The following is a 21978-nucleotide window of genomic DNA, read 5'->3' as shown; positions in this document are numbered from 1 at the left end:
TTCTCTTCCTCTTCTTGCTGTAGTTTGATCTGAAAGGTTTCCAGTTGCAGTTTTTCTCTCTCTAGCTATATACATCCTGGGCTCCATTATAAGCTGGAGGGTCTGTCTCCTCCCATCACTGTAGGCTCTGGAACTGCAGATATGCTTTAGGGAGCCGGATGCACTCCATGGAGGCTGTCATACTCCGACCTTTTACCTTCAGAGAACAACTCTTCTAATTGCTTTCTGGTGTATTTGGCATAAGTTTCTTTTTTCATCCTGCCCTTGCTGCTGTTCTGTTTACCTTATGCTTTCCATTGTTCTATTTCATTTATCCAAAATAAACAGAAAACAACAAACTGTAGCCTTATCTTACTGTTCCCAGCCTTCTCACTCTGAATCACTTAAAAATCTAATTTACCAGTGCTTGAAGTGTGAACTTCAGTCAACCAGCAAGCAGCATGTAAATCCTACAATTGACTATGCCACTGATGCGCTCCTCAGGATAGCCCAGAACCATAAACCACTGTCTTACCCTTCCACCTTAACAAGAATGAGCTTTGATGAAGATTAGACTGTATCAGCTTCCTACCACACTAGTCTGTCCACCTCATCAACAAACACCTCGAGACTTTGCCAGTCTTAACCTTGACTTGCAGGTAGCACTCGGTGAACCCATTCCTGAGTTCCCCAGAGATTTCGCTGGGCAACTGTCCAATCCCTCTCACTGGGCACTCTCAGAAATTAAGTTTGCTCCTTGGGAGAGACAGTACACACACCAGCCTGTTAGGCTAGCTGAAGACTTACTGTTTACTTCAATATAACAGCACTGAAATGGTTTATAGTAAAACTAAGAATAAGTTTATTAATAAAGAACACAGGTTTAAGTGATACTAAACAAGAGAAAAAGACACATGTTGCAAACAAAACACTTTTTAGAGACTAAAACTTAATTTTAGCAAGTTACAATTTTTGCCGAAGTGATTTTCTTTCTTACATCAAATTACTAGCATCTCTATCCCTCCAGGCCAGAGGAGCCAATGTTCATAGAATCAGAGGGTGCTGTCCCCTTTGTTCCCTAAGTGACAGATAACTAGAATGCCTTTTTTCTCCCCTTATGTTTCCCAAAGTCCACTGTTTCTGCCTACAGAGCCAGGAAGACTTCCTGGGGGGTGTGGACTCTGTCTCCCAATATGCCCACGGTGCTGTTTCCACTGACACTTATTAGCTTGATTCTTTTGTTTACCTTATATGTAAATGTACTTTCATTGTCCTTTGCCTGTAATCAAGCCAGTCAGACAGGTAAATCCACATTGCTTTGTCTAGGGCAGGCTTGACTTATGCACTGTCTCCAAAACACATTTTAAGAACATATTTCCAACACACATACATAACTCTTTATGCACAACCCGTACTTTCGTTACGCAATAATATTCATGACCAACATGTCACCAGCATTCATAAAAGACCTTACTCGATACACTTTTGTAGTACAATAATATTGTATATAATCAGTCTATTCAGTTGCTTATTCTTTGGGGTTCAGACCCTCTGGTCTCCCCCTGTGTGTCTGGACCCTGATTGTCACAGATGTATTGAACCAAAGACTTGAAAAGATAAGATTTGTTATTTGCCCTTAGGATACATCTACACAGTTTGTGGCAGACTGCAGCAGCGAGTGTCAGAATCCAGGACCATAGACTTGGACTTGGGTTACCATGCTAACAATAGCTGTGTAGATGTTGCAGCTCAGGCTGTGAATCCTAAGGAGGGGGTGGGTTTGCAGCTTGGGCTGGAGCTTGTACTCCAACATCTTCACAGCTGTTGTAAGCGTAGCAGCTCGAGCCTGTTGACCTCCGAGACTTGCTGCTGCAAGCCATGTAGACATATCCTTAGATTGCCTCTTATGCTTTCATCTTTTCCATCTTCCATTTTGACATAGTTTGTGCTCTTTTATGTTGGCCTCTATAGGATGGAATTTCCATTTATACATGATTATGCAATAGATTTTACTGAGGTTTCTCTATTGGAAGCTAGTTGAAATTTGAAAATGACTTGTTTCCAATTTGATGTTACTGTAAGTGTGGACACCCTGATGCAACAGCTTCTGATATCACATTAGAGCCCACCCTAGTGTAGCAAAATGTAAATGTTTTCATGTTATGTTCTTTCAGAAATCAATTTATTTCAAATGTATTAAAACATTGCACATGTGGGCTTATAGATAAGTTAGTGTAAATGAACCAGATAATTCACTGAAAAAGTCAATAAGAGTTTATAAGCAGATCTCTTTGTAAGTTTTGGAATCTAGATATAAGGAATAGATGCTAAATCATTCTGTACTGATGGAGAATAAAGGTTGAATTACCATCATTCTTGCTAAATTGTAATTTCTCACTAAACCATGGCAACAGAAGGAGATCAACTTTCTCAAGATATGACACAAGCTTGACTTTCTGGGAATTTAGAAATAAATTGGCTTCATTCCTAAGAAATGTTTAGTTCACAAAGAAGTTTGCTAAGAACTAAATCAAAGCATGTAATGCTTATGAAGCAGATAGAGACAGCGAAGATTTTCAAAAAGAAGCATGTACAATTTTTTTTCCATTTGCAGTCTGATGCTTTGAGAGTGTGTGTGTATGTGCTGGAGCCTTTGGTGTCCATTACGTTTGTAACATTTTATGGTATGTTTGGATAAACTCTTGTGCCAAGCTCCTGGGATAAAGGAGACTGCATGTCTTATGGAGAAGATTGTAACCATGAGGATGTGGATTGTATAAAAACTGTGAGCAATATTCCAGTGTAAACACACATTTCCTGGATTTACTGGATTTGTTGGAGGAATGTGACATGGTTGTGTTAAAGAGAAGGGGTTTATGCATAAAAGAGAATTTTGTTTACGCAATGTAACTATGAGAAATACTCTAATAATTCTAAGGAAATGTACTTAATGTTTTCTAGATTAGGTAACTGAAATGCTAAACAACACTGCCACACCACAACCAGCACCACCACTCAAACACTGACATAAAGTTTCTAGATAGTCTTAATGAAAATTTTTAGATCAGGTTCCGTGGCTTCTTAATTTGACTTACAAGAGCTTCCTGGTTGATGTAGCCTGAGGTTTGCACAAGGATCGTTTGTGGTCAGTCATTTATCTCTTCAATAGTTTAAGGATAATTTCAGAGTCCTTTTGCATTGCATTTAAGCAGTGATCAGAAATATTATAACACACTATCTTTGGGTTCCTTTAAAAAACAAGTCTCGTGAGAGCAGAAATTAGCAGACAATTTTCACTTGTGTTATTTTATATGTGGGACTAATTTTCTGTGTGTACACTAGAGATTGAATCCAAAATTGACTATAGTGGCACAGATAGATTTTCCAGGAAAAAATTTCTAACAGCAAAAATCTTTTACTGATGTGATGAATGGCTAACATCATATATCAAGTACTAAATTATATTGGGTTTCATCTATCTGCAGGACCCAGACATGTTCTTAGTCTTCTGCTCCCAGCATCTAATCAGAACACATGATTTTTACTTGACACTTTAAGAATCCTAGTAGGGCAGCAAATGGGTTTATTCATATCTGTTCTTGGACTAAAACTGAACAGTGTATATGTTGTATTTATTCCTATTTACAAACGTGCCTGTAACAGTGCACTAGTTGCAGACTAATAATTCTACATACAATCAAAACTCAGTTAAAATTATCATAAAAGGACCTCCCAACCCATTGAAATAGGCTTCTCCTGCTTCCTGCGACACAGATTAGCTTCTTTTCCTGCATTGTGGAGAAGTATGGGAAAGTAGCATACATTGAAGATAATCAGATCTGAATGGTGTCAGAGCAAAGGAGGAAGTCGGTTCCAAAATTCCAGACAGCACCTTGCCACCAGAACATTTTTTGTTTAAACCTAATGGCTGTAAGCTTGAGCGTCTCAGAAAGTTGCAACTGCAACATTAATACATAAGGAATAACATGACCCCTCAAATAGCTGAGACTGAAACAATTTACCCTAGTTCTTTTAACTCAAAATCAACAGCTAAAATGGCAGATCATGCAAATCACGGAATATGAATGTAATGTATTCCCTACTGACAATATAGTAAGCAGGCAGCCTCATTCTCTACCAGTTACAAATTCTGAATGGGTTTAAGATACAGCCTCATGTGAAGCACATTGGTGTAATCCAGCCTTAAACTGTAAAGAGACAGTTGGCTTTGGTGATGTCTGTATCTGAAAGAAAAGGCCGTGATCTTCTTGACAATTACAAGTGATGGAAAGAGAGCTTGGCAGCTGCTGATACCTGACATCTGAAAGCAGCTGGAGAACAAAAAAGGCACTCAAATTGTGAACCTGAGTCGCAGATGGCAGGCTTGCTCCCTCGTTCGAAGGCGCTAATATAATTGTGTTCAGTTTTGGGGTACTTTTTGCAGTATGTAATAACTTTGGTTTTCCTGCATGCTTCCCGTTAATTAACTCCAATAACTCAGTCTTACCTCAGTTTAGTCTCTACCACCTAGCCCTTATCTAATTCCAATCTCCGTGGGCTCTGGTTCTGGGTGAATTTTTCAGTTGTCTCAGGTATCTCCAGTGATTTGAAAAGCGAGCAGGGTGTTCACAGCATGCTGAAGGCAGGTATACTATGCCTCCCCATTAAACCCTCCTCACAGCCCCCATAGTGAACAGGAAGAGAGAAAATCGAACCCTGCGTCAGAAAATCCTCCGCTCAGAAGGGCAATTGCCCTCTGGGTAATGTAAAAAAAGAAAGGAGAATAGCTGTTCTAGAGCCAATCCCATCTGTTCCCGTGAAGGTCTGCAGACCCATTGAGAGCACCAGTATCAAAAGCAACTGACAGAAAAAAATTAGTATGAACACAGGGGGTGACAGGCTGAATGAATGGCGAAATAGGCTTCAGTGGGGACCGGATTTCACTCTTGATCTTCATTCAACACTGGGAGGAGATTGTCAGCCAATACAACCAGCACAGCTCCTAAACCTTATCCAGGTCTAAAATCAAACTTGACTGGGTTCAAAGTGACAGAATTACTCTTGTTTTCTTTCTTTCTCTTATCATTTCTTTATCCTGCCACTGCTCTGGGAATGCTGATATCTAGGTACCTTGGTAAGAACTTCAGAAATTTTCAGTCACTGTCTTTGGCTCTGATTTTGCGTAGAGCGCTGTACAGGATACCCCTGCAACCTCACTGAGCCTGGTATTTTCAGAAGGGTTCTAACATGGGTACAAGGGTCTGCCTAAACAGAGTAACTTGCATGATTGGGGTGTTGGCAATTCTAAGAGCCTATGCGCTTGTCTACATGGGGAGAAAGCCCACAGTAGCTGGTATGCACAAGTTATGCCACACAACTCCCTGTGTGGGCACTTTAGTGTGCACTGACAGAGCCTTTGTGCTCATTTGCTTAATGCCTTTTGGAAGTGTATTAAGTTAAACCACCTGAGGGCACTCTTAGTGCACAGTAAGAGTGTCCACCGAGGGAATTAGTGCGGAGTAGCTACCATTGTGCTTTAAATTCACACTCTGGCTTACTGCACACTAACTTCCCCGTGTAGTTAAGCCCTAAGTTAATAAGTGTTCAATAAAAGATTGATAATAAAGTAAGAATGATTTAGGCTTTTTCTCTCAGAGATATGTAATGTTTTAAATATGTGATTGGTAACCAGTTTGCTTTCATGGGTTTGTGGAAGAAGTATACTTCTTCGTAAAAGGAACCTTTTGGTTTTTAACTTGTAATCTGTTGTCCTTTTACTTTTTTTTAGTCTCCTTGTCAGAAGAAGAGAGAGAGCAGCTGAGAAAATTCACAAATAAATCTTACCTGCTAGATAAAAGAACCCGTCATCAAGTGTATTTCAGTTTAATTGATATCCTTCTGGCATACTGCTATGAAATTTGTATTACTGAAGGAGACAAAAATGTAAGTATTTTTTTTTCCTTAATGAAACTTTAGAAGTGGCTCAGCTGCCTGTCTACAAGACATTGCATTGTCCCCCACAAGGCAGGGATTTTAAAGTGGACTTTGTTCCAGAATTTAAAAAGTGAGGATTGAAATGTTACATTTCTAGATTAGCCTGTTGGGCAGCAGCTTAGAATTGGTATCATTCCAAATGATTTTTATGCTGGTGCTACAGGTCTGAAGCATCCCATAGCTGTGGGAGTGAAAAGGAAAGAGGGTGTGGTGCAGGAGATATAAAAACAAATTGAATCACTTCAGGTTATTTCATAGGTCACTGCTATGCTATGACTTGATTATCCAGATAGGGACTACATCAAAAAACAGCTGTTTAATACTGTTTTTTTTTTCTGGGTAGTTTTATAATAGCTAGAATTGTTTGTAACAACAGTGTTTGTTTGGTTATGTAAAATGTCATTGGTGGGCGTGTAGGATGAAGGACAAGGTTCTGGAGTTCCACAGAAGCTGCTATGTTGAATTGCTTCTGATCAGGGAATTCCATAGCTTTGAAGCTTTAAAACAACTGTTTTTTGTTTTTAAATGTCTCTTAGAGCACAGGTAGTAGTTATGGGAAACAGTCAGTAAACTAAAGCAAAACTTTTGAAGCCTTCAAAGTAGCCACAGAAAACTTTGGCCCCAATTCTGAGTACTCCCTTTCCCCTAGCTCACCACTGGTTGTGGGGAGGGAGAAAGGTCGCTTTGAACTACCTTTGCACCTCTGGTATTCTAGGCTTGACCTTCCCCTGCGTAAGAGTAATCATAAGTCTCCCCTTACTTACATTCTGTTTCCCATAGCCTCTGGTGGGCCATAGGAAACAGAACAGCCAGAGCACTGTGTTCTTAAGCTATGTTCTCCTCTGTTTCCCAAAACAGCCGTAGCGAACTCCTCATCTATTATTGGGAGTGGACTACATCCACCCTGATTGAATTGGCCCTGTCAAACTGGTTCTCCACTTGCGAAATAACTCCCTTCTCTCCATGTGTCAGTATATAATGCCTTCATCTGTAACTTTCACTCTATGCATCTGAAGAAGTGAGGTTTTTACTCACGAAAGCTTATGCCCAAATAAATCTGTTAGTCTTTAAGGTGCCACCAGACTCCTTGTTGTTTTTGTAGATACAGACTAACACGGCTACCCCCTGATACATGAATCTGCCACACTTTAAAAAGAACAACACTGTACATGGACTGCTGGACTTAGGTCCCCCTTTGGAAGCCAAAAACCTTGAACAGTTTTCAGGAAAAAGAGGCATTTCAATTTGAGCTCTGTTGATTCATTGGGCAGACATTCAAGGTGCTGTTGCTTGGAGGAAAGTGTGTTTATTAAGAGAGAGAATTCTACTAAAATGCAGTTTTTCTCTGATTGCTGTTGTGTTTTAAAGGCTTTATGCATAAGCTAGATATTCCCAGTCATTTAAATACACAATGTTACTATTTCATATTCATAAATATTCTTAACCTTTGCCATTTTAAACATTTAAATTACTACTGGCAGAATATTATTTGAAAATAGTTTGCCAGCAATTTTGAATGTTGAATTAAATAATATTTGTTTTATTCTATTTCTCTTCCCTCCCGCCCCCCAAAAATCAGGTCGAGTCATCATGGAATATCAGGAAACTGAGTGCAACTTTGTGCTGGCTCGAGGTAAGGTGAATTTCAAGAACTGTAGTGTTGGTGGTTAAAATAGCATTATTACTGTACTGTATGTTATGTTCTGCTCATTCATAACTATAGATCTATTGAATGTTGTAAATTTCCTTTTGCTGTATGTAGTTATTTCAATTAATTACATGTTGTAACTTCCAAAACTGACTACAGAATTATTTAAAATGGATCTTTTAGGAAGTGCAGTTTATATTTGCAGGCTAAGCTTATTGTAAGTGAGATATTTTTGGACTACATAGATATCTGTTAAAGTTTTGATATCATTGTCACCACCGTGGAGCAAACTGTAATATCCATTCGGTGGAACAGAAAGAGAAAGTGAAGCGATATAGAGAAAGTGAAACAAATACTTCGGCAAGATGTCTCAATCTGATAAGTAAGCCAGAACAGATCCGGTGCTTTCTCTTGCTCGCATGAACTGGACTGACACTCTGAAGAAGCATTAAATACATCATTCTTACCACATAAACATTTTTCTTTGAATTAATAAAGCTTACTTATCTGGTTGGATGTGGTTTGTGGTATGTCAGTGAGGATATTATAGCAAATCTATGGTCTGACTAAACTAGGATTTTTCCTCCTTTTATGAAAAAATAGTAGTTCCTTTACCAGCTTGATATTGTAATATAGTAAAATATTTGTCAAGTAGGCATATTAAGTGCAACCACATTCATAGCACTAGAAAATAATAGTATGAAACTCCAGCTGTTTGAACAAAAGCCAGACATAATCTTCCTATTTCACTGGCTGAGAGCAGCATTGGATGGTAAGACAGAGGCTGTCAATCAAAATGTTTGAAAAATACCTTAAAAATTAACTACAGAAACTGGCAAGTGGCTTTATTTTACTGGGCAATTAGTTTTAGAAAGGATTATTCTAATTATCTTTTTCACACTGAGCTCTCACACACAAGCATATTACCTGTTTGAAGGGATACTGATCATGTATTACTTTAAAACAGTTCTGTAATTCTATCTGCATGTTTCTCTGATTAAATTCTTTGATTTAAAATGGTTTTAAGACATTAAACTTTATTTCTGTCAAAGAAGGTAATCATGGCATGGGAAAATGGAAGCAAGAACAAATATAATAAAGAGTACACAAATTGCAGTATTATGCAAATTCACTTCAATGACTAGAAGTCCCTTTTTTAATGAATGACTGATGAACAATCAAGATAAAAACATATGGATGAGAGGCATTTGTTTTGCTAGAAAATCCTCTCACCCTGAGCACCAGCTGACAGAAAACATAAGATCTATGAATGTCAAATGTTGTAGTGATACTCAAATACAAAATCATTATGGATCAGTAGGTTTGCAAATTATTAAGGGGCGGATTAATAACTTTATGAAGATGCACATGTATGTCTTTATAAAGTTTTTATATATAACAGAAACATTTAAATATTAAACCAAATAAATGTATACTCTTTAAATGGAGACCTGATAGAAGCTAGTGTATTATGTAAAATGATGCGTTATAAAAGGTTACTGTCAGAATTGACAGGCCAAGTTATATCTACTTAAAATGTTCATATTTTACTTCACCCTTCCTCTCTGATTCCTAAAAACTGGTTTATGTCAGCAAACAAGAATTGTAGCACATTGGGAACTGAAACTGTTCTTCTGGGTGATATTATAATAAAAAAAACCCAAAGTAAGGAGTTTCTCCATAATTGTAAGGGCATAAACCTGATGCTGTGTCCATTCCACTCTTGTGCGCGGGAATCTTGTAAATTGTAATAATCTGCCTAAACACAAAAATGAGAAAAACAGAATGGAGAGGCTTTGTCAAAACACATCTGGGCCTACTAGTTCTGACAATGCCCTGTGAATTTAATTTGCTTCTGTAATATTTTTGATAGTTAAATTAGTAAATTCTTCACATTTTGAAGTGTGACTAATTCATACTGTATTTTTATAATCAGTCCCGTGTACTACATGACACAATGGGACCAAACTGCAGCAATGGTTAAATTCTGCTCCAGCAACTTCTAAATTCTGCGGCAACAACCTCTAAATTCCATAGCAACACTAATTTATTTCATCTCTGTGCTATATTCTTCATTTCTCTCTTCCCCTCTCCACACAAATACACACAGCTATGGGTCTGATTTTAAAAAACAAAAGAACTACTTCAGGTTAAATGTATTTAAATACGTTTTACAGTGATTGCTTTTGAGGATGGGTTTTTTTCCCCTGTACTTTTTCGGAAGCCCATTCGGTGCACTGAAACTCAGCTCTTGCACTGTTTTCTTGTTAGCCCAGCTCAGGACCACCTTTGCCATGTGTGGGCAGGGACTGTCATTTATTAGGTGTTTGTACAGTGCCTAGCACAATGGGGGGGGGTCTAATCTGGCTATGCCCGTTAGGCACTATGGCAATATACATCATGTTGTTGTTGTTATATAATAATTAATAATTTGTATCAGGGAAGGCAGGTACTTGTAGCCTGCTTCAGCCTCTCATCTCCGCAGCTCAATAGGTCTTGATTACTGCACTGTTTTCCAGGCTTCATAGCCTACACCAATCTGCACTTTTGGCTTCTTCTTTGGACTGTAATTGGACTGTAATTCTGGCTCCCCAATCTTCTGCCACCTGGCGCACTGTAATCCAGTTAACTTCCCCTTGTGGGGAAGGATGGGAAGCAAGCAGCAACTGCAGCCTGGTTGGAGACAGAAGACAAAATGTTAGGCTCTCGGCTGCAGCAAAACAGCAAATTCCGTGACAGAAATAATGAATTTCATGGCATCTTGAAAAATATCCCAAATTCCATAGTTGAAGAATTGCAGAATCCACAGGCCCCTGATTGAGTTTACATCTCTCAGAGCTGTTGTTTCAGGGTGTCTGCAGACGTGGGCAGTGGGTGCTTACATTGATTTGTCCTTGGTTCATGTTTTCAACCAGGCTTCTTCTTTTTTTTAACTCCTGTGAACCTTACAGAGCCAGTACAGCCAAGATTGAGTGAACTGAACTCTATTCCATTTTGTGCATCTTTCAGTGGAATTGTTCACTGAGTTTCTGTTACACCTGTATAAAGCAGTAGGGTTGCCCAGGTGTGACTGAGGGGCTTATCTGCCAGCGGAACCTTTATTTCTGGTGAAGATAAAGAAGATAGAAAGAACCCAGCTTAATTGTCTGATCCAAGACTCTGTTTGTAGGGTTGGCAATTAAAAAAAAAAAAATAGGGCCTAATCTTGCAAACACTTCCAATGATGCACTACTCATGATAGAAAACACTATTCACTAGTAAGAGTTTGCAGGGATTGGGCCTTCAGTTTTTAACATTTCAATGCATGTGTGTTTCTGTCTAACACTGTAGTTAGGCGCAACTGATGAAGTTATAAATGCAGTGGCAGTCTTGACTTTTTCACAATCATAACTTATTGTAATGAAGAGGTTTTCTTATGGGTGTGCACTTACCGTACAATGTAGCAATTGGTGCCTCAGCTGCAGTCAGCAGTAGACTTTACACCCAGGAAATTCAGTTGTCTGGCACCAAGTTGTTCATATCATATGAAAAAGTGTTGAGTAGTCAGCAGTGGTGGTTTTTATTAATTTTAATCAATTGCAAATTCAGGATGAAAAAGGGTTTTTTTAAAATTCATAAATGGAAAGTTTTATCTTTGAGTGAAAGATGGAAAGGAAATCATTGTTGAGAGAATCTTTAATAACTCACTAATGCCTCTGGCCTAAGTAAACTAGGGATCTTCTTCACTCATAAAGGAGGACAATGAGCTGCCTTCCCCGGGAGGGGTGGTGGGGGGGTAGATATTTATCTGTATCTTCAATATCCATAACTTTGCTAAAAGGCAAAGGCATATATCATTTTTAGATTGTGTGTGTGTACACATGGATTCTGTTATCATATGTTTTTAATTTTTATTTATTCTTAAAAGGCTTTTTATAGCTGTCTTTAATATACATAATGTTAAGGGACAAACTTATTGCTGTAATGTAAAGAATGGCAAAGACTTCAGTTAAATGTTTTATTGTAATGTGCCTTGAATTCAATATTTTTCAATTAAAAACCACTAAAATTTATCAGATTTTTTTATAATTGTACCATGTAAGTTGAAAGTGCTGGGTTTTGTTTCTGTTTAAAATTAACCTATTGTTTCCATAGCTGTTAAAACTATAGACCTTTTTGCACGTGTTGCAATAATGTCTTAAAAAAAATTACGATGTGCTTTTTTTTATTCAAGTAAATTAATCATACAATTTCATTGATGCTCTCAGAGTTTCACTAGTATTCCTGAAGTCCTGGTATCCTTTGGAAGAAGAGTTTTATGTTATCCACTCTACAGACATTTCAGATTAGTGACACGAGCCTTCAGTGATACAGTCATGATATTACAACTAGGTGAGATACTTAATTTTTTACTATATGTGTTAATTAGCCATATACAGTGAAGTTTGGCTGTACTATATATTTATTTGTATGGGGGACCAGGGGGCCTTGTCTACACAGAACATTAGTACACACCAGCCAGGGTGTAAATTCTAGTGCACGTCAACGTGTCATGCACTATCTGTCCGTTTGGCCCTTGCTGACACGCACTAAAAGTTCCTTAATGCATGTTGACATAATATTATGAGACTGTGTCAACGTGCACTGGGGAACAATAGTATGTCAGCAGGGTCAAAATGGATAGTTTGTGCATCACATGCTGGTGTGCACTAGAACTTACACCCGTGCTGGTGTACATTAGCACACTGTGTGGACAAGTCCTGTGTGTGTGCATGCACGCGTATTACAGTGAGGAAAAAGGTTTTCCTTTACTGGGCAAAAGTATAGTTATGAAGCTACTGTCATGCACAGTTAGGTGTTATACTTTTGTATTGTGCCCTGTTTTAAAGTATCTAAAGTATACTTTTAATTATAATTACATTGTATTTCTAATGGTGGATCATGGTCAAAAGTTTAGATGCACATCCGTAGTTGGTTAGCTCTTCCTGTGTTATTTAATTGCCTGATCCAAAACCTGCTGAAATAAATGAAAGGACTCCCGTTAGCTTAAATGAGCTGTGAATCAGGCTCCAAGGGCAGTTTTGAAAGCGCCCCCTGCATTTGGTTGTGGCTGCCATTCTGTTCCGTGAAATCCAGCTGATCCTGATATGGAGTCCCCCACTGGAATACATACGTGTGTGCTACACAATCTGGATCGTCAGAGCAGCTTCCCTACCTTGAGCCATGATTTGGAAGAGCTATTCCATTAAATTAACACTTGTGAATGGTGCTAAGAATTGTTCTGAAAGTAAATTTACTTTACGGTTAAATTCATTTTCTTAGCCAGCTAGTTTCCCAAAGGTAGAGCTTCTGCTGATTTTAAACTGATTTGGTCCCATTAGCTATGACATTTTTTTTCCTACTTCAAATAATCATATTAGACCTTTGAGGTCCCTTAGTTCCAAAAATACGCTGTCACTTGTGCCAGATTAATACTGGCATATAGGTGCACTAATTTTTAAGAAACAGTTTTGGGGGCTTTTATCTGTGTTGTTCTTTTAGCTTGAGAGTGGCCACTTCCCTTATGGGTTTAGAAAAAATGGTTGGGACAGCTGTGTATTAGGTGCAATGATGGAATGATAAGGTTAGAAATACAGATTTTGTTTTATAAGGCCATGGCTATAGATATTAAGCATGAACAGGTTAATGGAGCACTCCTATTGTATAACTGTATTGATACAGCACTAAGATAGAATAAATTCTAACTGAACTAACGTACTGTTTTATCAGTGACCTAGAAAGAGCTGAAATAACAGCTTCGTGATGTGGAAAGCATCAAAATAATGCAGTATGCATCAAAAAATGTTTTTATCACTTTCAAAGTCATAATTATATCTTAGGGGGAGCGGAAGACCTCTATACGCTTGTCTTTTAGTGCGCTGCCTCTGCCTTTACCTACGCAAAATCAGGCAGTGTTAAATAACCAAATAGTGCTGTGTAAACAAAACATATAGTAGTGGGATTCCATATGGACAGGTTTCGTTTATTTTAAATTGAATTAAAAGCTGATTGCACTACATATTTGAACCTTTGCTTTGTTTCACACTTTAGGAGTAGAGCTGTCATCTTTTTAATGTCTGAAAGTAAATCTCATAGCAACAGAGTATTCATTATATATCCTGTGTACCATCTTTCACATATGTGCAAATTTTCAAAACTGCTATCATGTCAGTTTCAATTGTACAGTTGTACGCACTCATGTTGATATCCTGGGTTGTTAAAATTACTTACAACTATGCTGTGTATTGTGAATTACTACATTCAAAAAAGCAGTTTCTTCTATATTGATAATACAATTCTTTCTTCAAAGAATTAACAGTTAACAGATTATTTTTCATGGTGTGTGAGAGTTGCAGGAATTGAAAATTATACTGAAACTTGGAACTGGCTAAATTAATTCTGGGCTAGTGTAAAAAAAAAAAAAAGTGCTACTTGTCCAATTTACCACTGACAACATAAAGGTCAGGCAGTGAAGTTAAGCAGGGAAAGTATCAAGCCTTCTTTCCAATTAACTTCATTGGATCTGTGTAGCATCTCTTGAGTGCGGAAAAAATTAAACGCTTATGATACAAGACGTAGTGTAGCATTCAGGCAGTCTCTCAGGGGATGTCTACACAGCGAAACTGCGTGTCAGCTAACCTAAGTGAGCTAGCTTGAATCCAGCTGGTGTGGGTATTGGTAATGGTGAAGACAGCGCAATATGGGCTTCACCACAGGCTAGTGAGCCGAGTACCTAGCCAGGGTTTGTGCTGGCTTTGTACTACTTGCCCTGAACCCATGCTGGGCTGTCTTCTCTACTGTTGTTACCTATGCGAAGCTAGTTCAGGTAGTCTAGCACCCTCTACAGCTTTTGCTGTGTACACATGGCCTCTGATTTACTTGGGGAGGGATCTACAACAGACCTACTATGTACGATTTTATTTTAATTTTGTGGCAAAAGAGAGATTTTACAGAATGAACATTCAGTGACCCAAGAAATAAATATTAAAAAGCTTTTGGTAACACAGACGGCACCCATGTTCTAAGGTCTTAAGTCTAGGATTGCTTTGGTGGACTCATGTGAATACTGCAGGAAACCAGTACATTTTTTTCAACTTTTGTTGCTTGACCCATCATCACAAGAAAGAAGAAAAACACATGATCTGGGAAGTACAACTGTGTTGTACTGTGATGGTATACTTGAAATAGAAATGAGAGGTTTGTTACTATTTAATGTTTATAATAGTAATGCCTAGAGATCATTCAATAATGGGGCTCTAGTGTGCTAGGCACCGTACAAACACAGCAGTAAGCATTCCCTGCCCCAAAAATCTGCCAATTGAAATAGACAAGACAGACAAAGGGTAGGGGAAAGGAATCATAACATATAGCAAAGAGTGAATTATATGATGATCTGTGAACATCATGTTACTGCCATGATTATTATTTTTTTTGGTAGGGTTTTGTTAGGAGGGGTTTAGCTAAATGGAAAGACAAGGAAAAAGAGAGAGGAACATTGGAAGGGAAGAAAGGATGCCCAGAGTAAGGTAGGCGGGACAGGTGTGGAGTGCAGCCAAGATGAAGAGAGTATGAGGGAGAAAGCGCTGGGAGGTGGTTGGAGCAAACAGCCAATCAGAGCAGAAGAGAAAATTTCTAATGAAAACTATAGGACATATTCTGATGATATCTTCACTTTCATTGTGTGACAGACTCAAGGCCAAACTCTGTTTGTGTGAATTGCTACAGCTAGCTAAAATTCAGCCAGAACACCAGCAGAGAATTTTACCCTTCGATTATTAATTCCTTGTTTAAAATGCAGGTTGAACACCTATGGTGCTGTGTCAATAAAAAAATAGATGTGTTCATTAAAAACAAACCAGACTCACTTTCACATAAGTCCCTGAGCAGTAGCAGCCTTGTCATTACCAAACCTGGGTGGGTGCTAAACATCCTGATCTTAAAAGGAGCAGAGCACCTTCAGTTCCTGTTGAAGTTACTAAGGCCCTAAGTGGATAATTTGGAGCAGGAATGCTACACATGCTTTCATTAGGGCCCTACCAAATTCATGGCCATGAAAAACACATCACAGACTGTGAAATCTGGTCTCTCCCCATGAAATTTTGTGTTTTTACCCTCTACTATACAGATTTCACGGGGGGGGAAGAGACCAGCATTTCTCAAACTGGGGGTCCTGACCCAAAAGGGAATTGCAGGAGCGTTGCAGTACTACCATCCTTATTTCTGCGCTGCCTTCAGAGCTGGGCAGCTGGAGAGCGGCAGCTATTTGCTGGGCGCCCAGCTGTGAAGGCAGTGCCCTGGCATTAGCAGCACAGCAGTAAGGTGGCAATACCATGCTAAACGAGCTCTGAAAGCAGAGCCGCTGTCAGCAGCAGCACAGCAGTAAGGATGGCATGGTATAGTATTGCCACCCTTACTTCTGCGCTGCTGCCTTCAGAGCTGGGTGGCCGGAGAGTGGTGGCCGCTGACTGAGGACCCAGTTCTGCATGCAGCGGCCTAGAAATAAGGGTGGCAATACTGTACTATGCAATCCTTACTTCTGAGCTGCTGCTGGCAGCGGCTCTGCCTTCAGAGCCGGGCTCCCAGCCCGTAGCCGCTTCTCTCCAGCTGCCCGGCTCTGAAGGCAGTGCCGCCACCAGCAGCAGCACAGAAGTAAGGGTAGCAGTACCGCAACCCCCCCACACACATACACACAATAACCTGCGACCCCACCCCCCACAATAACCCTGCAAACTCTCCTACCCCCAAAAGTTCTTCTTGTGTCAGGACCCCTACAATTCCAACAGTGTGAAATTTCAGATTTTAATAGCTGAAATAATTAAATTTGATTGTTAAAATCCTATGCCCATGAAATTGACCAAAATGGACCATGAATTTGATAGGGCCCTAGCTATCATGTATCCCATGAGCCATCTAACTTTAATCATTTTAATACTTAACAGTGGAAAAGCATTGAAAAAAAGTGGAAATACGACAGGTTTAGTTTCATTCAGCTGCATACCATGCATTTCTTGTGCTGTATTGGTTACCTAGGAAACCATTGCAGGAAGAAATGTGATTGGCTGTATTGGTAGGTTGATTGTCAGAGTTGTGGGTGGAATTTCAAGAGCTCAGATTGTGCATGTAAGGCACAAAAAGTGAATGCTTGCCCATTTCAGCATGTGTTTTTATTGGTAAAAAAGAAGGAAATTGCACTGAAGATAAGCCATGATATTCTCTAAGTATTACCTGAGACGTTAAATAGATTCTAATGGGTTAATTTAGTCAGAAGGGGAAAATAGTCTTAATCTATTGGGCAGAGGGGCAAAATAGTTAATATAGTGGTGGTGATATAAACAAAGATGATTAATATTAATAGTGTTGAAAATGCCAGTATTTATGTGCTGAAGTTATTTCTTGCTATTGTAGTTGTGTGTGTGGTATATAAGGCCTTAAATTCTTAAATTAAAAAACCACAAGAATGTAACTAATATTAAGCGTATTTAATAGATATATACCTTACCAGAAAACAGAATGAAATAAATAGGAACCTGTATATGAATTTGAAAAAGGAGATGGATGTTCAAACCATATTAACTTAAAGTTTTGTGCTTGTACTGTCTAAACAGCATACCACAGATACACTCAACAAAATGTTTACTTCTTCAAATTCCATGGAAAATGTAGGAAGATCTTTGGGGCCTTTCTTTGTTTTTGTATAATGCCTAGCATATTGTACATACTACTGAAAGCATAATTCAAGTAAATACAATATTATATGGTGGGTTGTATGTTTATAGTGTATCATATTTATTTTCGGAGTATTGAACGCACTGAACCACCAACATCATGCTTTTCAATGTATCCAAATGTATACATTACACACAGGTAAACGTGACTTGCTTTCATCAATAGAAAGCTAATGCTAGTAATAAAACTTACCCATAAAACCATTTCTTTTGACACAAATCCAGCAAAACACTTAAGTACGTGCTTAACTTTCGACAGGTGAATAGTCTGATTGACTTCATGCTCAACTGAGGCCTTTTCCTATATGATAGATGAAGCTGGGGCATAGTACAATAATATATTTGGAATTTAAAGTTGAATAAGATATTTTGGCAAGGAATTTCATTGCAGCTCTGATAGTGTCTGATGTGTTCAGTTTATTGATAACGTACACAAAATGCATAGCCCAAAGTCTGAGACTATGTGTACTGGATGAACACTTTCCAAAGGAACTTTAACAGAGCATAACCCTGTGAATGTTAAGGAACAACTCCTAGGAAACCAGTTATTTCTACTCATTAAAAAGTAGTTTGTCAGTTTTGCCACAAACAATTAACAAGCCTAGAGATCAGTCATTAAATGAGTTATTAACCAGTTATTCAGAAACTATTGCTTTTCCAAAATATTATTCAATTTACCTAATAGAAAAATGTACATAAAAAGAGAACAACTGCCAGGAAAACAGAAGGACAGGTAGCTCATGAAGGAAAATTGTGAGTGAATTTGTTTTAAAAATGCAGAGTTTACTCAACGTTCACAATATTGAATTTTTTTTTAGCTGGTTGGTAAACTAAAGGGCGCATGAGACATTCTTTTAAATCAGAAGCTCATTTGTATTAAGACCTCTAGGAAAATTTCTCACATGCTCTGGGTGATCAGTGCTTTGAATGTTTTAAAATGCTTTTATATTAAAGCTATTTAAAATTGAATGCTTTGATTGCAGTATCCTGTCATATCTGTTATCTGAATACATTTACAAACACTATTGGTATTGGATTTAAGAAATTTCTGATTTGTGAGTTATTGGTACATACAAGCTATAAAATTGCTTCAGAAATAAATCTATATCACAACTGACATGATTAAAGCACAGATTAATCATATGTAGCTTTGGTATATTTATATAAACATTGTTTTTCCTCTTCAGTAAACCTATAGGCCTCCATATACATTTTTTTCGAAATATTGGAGATGTACACGTATTTGTCACTAGGTAATGCTAGTTTGTGTATTTTACATTTATAAGCTGCTTGTAAAGATATAAACCATTTTGCTCCTTTGTGTGAGGTTAAAGAATATCCTATGCTTTTTTCAGCATACATGTGAACAATAAATAATTGATGACTAATTATATATAAAAAGAGATTGATTTGTAGTTCTCAGTTTCTTAATTTCTTCTGATAGAAAGCTCTTGGTGCCAACATCTGCTTGTTTTGTAACAGAGTGGTGGCTGTAGGTGGCAGCACTTCATGTCTGGTTGACTTTCATTGGACTCTTCTGTAGGACACAGAGAAATGTGATTGATTGAACCTGCCATCAAATTGTAAAACACATTACTGTAAAATTACCATGTTGGCCAACAAATCAAGGATCATATTTGCCAACAAGGATCTTGGAAGAGTCAGAATTGCACAGAAATACTTGAGCCAGTAACACTAAATATTGCTTTTGACACTTCGAAATGAAATTTTAAATTAATCCAAAATAGATTAATGTTCATTTGCATTAATTCACGTTAACATATATCTGTTTGTCATACAGATACACTGAGTTTTTTAGTATACTTCTCTCTGCTTAAATATTCTTGAGATTTTGTGTCTTAGAATCTGAGGACTATATTGATGCAAACACAAGGGGTTAGTGACATCTTTTATAGTCCTCATATATTCAGTTTCATGCTATCCTTTAATATCTTTAAGAGGGAGACAATAAAAGTTCAGTTTATTTCTTTAGATGCAAACTCATTTTGCTGCTTTCAAGTATGTGGAAAAAATACATAGAATTGTCTTTGGGAAAAGAGCTTCATTTACTTGATTTGATGCTGTAGTGGGGAAAAAAAATCAGATTGAGGAGATAAAAAATAGCTGAATGAATTGTATAGTCTCCTGTTACTTCATAAATGTTTTATTTTCAATGCATGAGCCACTGAACCTGTGAAAAAGTTAGATTACAGTGACTTTATTTCTGTTATATCAAATGATTGATGTAGATTTTGGCCCGATTATACCCTCCTACACACAACCTCATAGGATAGGAAAAAGTCCTTCTGAAACTCCATGAGTTTAAAATTGTGGGATTTCTGCTGCAGGCAGTCAGAGCAGTGAACTCCTGCAGAGTCCAACAATCTGTGAGCAAATGTGCTGGCCCTTCTGGCACTTTTTGTGTTTAATATAATGAAATCTCATAAATATTTATAAGATCATTGTTTTCAATTGTCTTACAGATGTGGGTTCTTTTTATATATTTATTTTAAAATCTGTCCCACTAACTTTTAAGCAATCCGAAAACATCTGTTCCATAAAAGCAGTTTATTAACTGTTCAATATAATGTAATACCGTAACTTTACAAATAAACTAAATTGTTACAGGTTAATGTTTTCATTTATTTAAGACACCTTAAAGTTAATTCCGTTTAGCATACTTAGGCTTGTTTCTGTGATCATTGTATGACTTGGAAAAAATTTGGTGCAGCAAATACCTATGATGAAACAAAGAAAATCTTTAGTTCACAAAGGTTTACATTGATTTTGCGCACATTCTTAAACACTTATCATTACTTTCTGAATAGATTGTTTCCTTCTTCAACCTTGATTTGGGTCTTTGCACTGTACAAAAAGATTGAAATTGCCCATGCTTGGTACTTGGTAATCAAACTGATATTCAGTCCTGTGTTTCCAAACTACAGAATAAAGTTAACTGCAGTAAGTGACTTGAAGAAGAGGAATTTAGAGCCAAAACAGTGGCATGGTCTTCATAGGCCATGAAATCTTAGGCGTGAGTAAAGCACTGATGTTACTAAAGGCCAAAAACAAATGTCCTTGGACAGAACTTAACATTGTGAATATCATGGTGATAGGCCAGCAAATGAGTTACACTTTCTAGAATAGCTACATTAAGGTGTGGATACTATTTTTATGTGCCTCTTATTTATTCTTTGAGTATAATCCCTATAGATGTGCATGCCTCTGTGCACTCTTGATTGGAGACTGCAACGTAATGTCCACCATCCCACACCTGCAAAGAACAGTGCCTTGTGCTCTGAATGAGGGCACATAGGGAGGCGTGAGCCGACCACCACTCAGTTCCTTCTCAATTGCCTGCAGCTCAGGACAGAGAGTTCTGCTGTATTTGCCTTAACTTGTGAATTCCCTACTCCCATGATCCCTTTCATGAAGAACATCCTAGGGAATGTACATTGTAGGCCCAAAGATTGACTATCTCTGAGCTCCCTTCCCTTATCCCCCTCCCCAGTGGAGTTATTGGAACTTATGGGGCCCTACAGCAGCCAACTCTATCGGGGACCTAAGTGAAAACACCAGCACCCACTGGTACCATGTCACCTACCGGCATTTCTAGACTGTCCTGTGCTACGTCACACGTTGGTACCACACACTTCTCTGTTTTGGATGATATACAGGAGGAACAAGAATCTCAGGTGGAGGAGATTTCACCTCCATCTCTGGATAAGGTGGTAATGTCACCACTGCCCTCCCACGCTGATGATTTTAAGACCTTCCAGGACCGCAGGAAAAGGCAAGCAGACTCGCTTTAGATCCTGCTGGAGGAAGTGCGAAAGTCTAAGCATTTCTTGATGGATATCCTGAATGTCAGTCCCCAGGGAAAGATTGCCATCACCTCAGTGAGGTGGACAGGGGAGCTGGGAATGCTCATTGTGAGCCCACCATGTATCACCTTCTACAAAGACCTCTCCATCCTTGCTTCTTCCCAAAGGTTTCCTCGGAACATAACATTAACCAGGAGATTCACTATCAGTTTTCTACTCAAAACCTCATGCCTCTACAGAAGAATCAAACCTTTGTTCACTGTGATAGGAGGGCCCTTGCTTTCTATGTAGATAGGACTAAATCATTCAGGCCTCTCCTAGACTATTTGTATCAGTTGCAGATAGGATGAAGGGCCAGCCGATTTCCATACAAACTAAGTGGGTTTCGGGTTGCATCATTACTTGCTATGAAAATGCCAACATGCATCCCACCTCACAGAGCAACCGTGTATTCTAAAACTCAGCCCACATCGACAGGGCTACTGAAAGACATTCCCATAGGAGAAATTGGCAGGACTGCTATTTGGTCTTCCATCTATACCTTTGACAAACATTACGCCATTTTACCTGCTTCTAGCAATACCACCACCTTTGGTGATGCAGGGTTTTGAACTATTCTGGACTTACCTCCTCAGCACTTCTTGATGGGTTACTGCTTGGGAATCTTCTATGGTGGCGCACCCATGGGACATATACTTGAAAAAGGAGAGATTACTTACCTCATAGTAACTTGAGTTCTGTGAGATTTTTTTACCTGTGGATGCTCCACCTCCCACCCACCTTTTGCTCT

General features: G+C 38.4%; 1 protein-coding gene across 14 annotated transcripts in view; it reads left to right on the top strand.

Moving 5' to 3' along the window:
• SHQ1 (SHQ1, H/ACA ribonucleoprotein assembly factor) overlaps positions 1-21978 on the top strand; it is a 116084-nt gene that overhangs the window by 40967 nt on the left and 53139 nt on the right. For all 14 annotated transcript variants that reach the window (XR_010589017.1, XM_065550779.1, XM_042849929.2 and 11 more), the window contains 3 exons: positions 5768-5922; positions 7553-7606; positions 11869-11992. Coding sequence is in view for 13 of the 14 variants with exons in the window: in XM_065550779.1 (XP_065406851.1) it covers positions 5768-5922; positions 7553-7606; positions 11869-11992 (333 nt within the window). In the remaining variant the exon portion in view is untranslated. The remainder of the gene's footprint in view (positions 1-5767; positions 5923-7552; positions 7607-11868; positions 11993-21978) is intronic.

Source organism: Chrysemys picta, chromosome 7 (assembly GCF_011386835.1).
Source record: "Chrysemys picta bellii isolate R12L10 chromosome 7, ASM1138683v2, whole genome shotgun sequence".
NCBI lineage: Eukaryota > Metazoa > Chordata > Testudines > Emydidae > Chrysemys > Chrysemys picta.
This window is presented reverse-complemented; position numbering and strand designations above follow the sequence as displayed.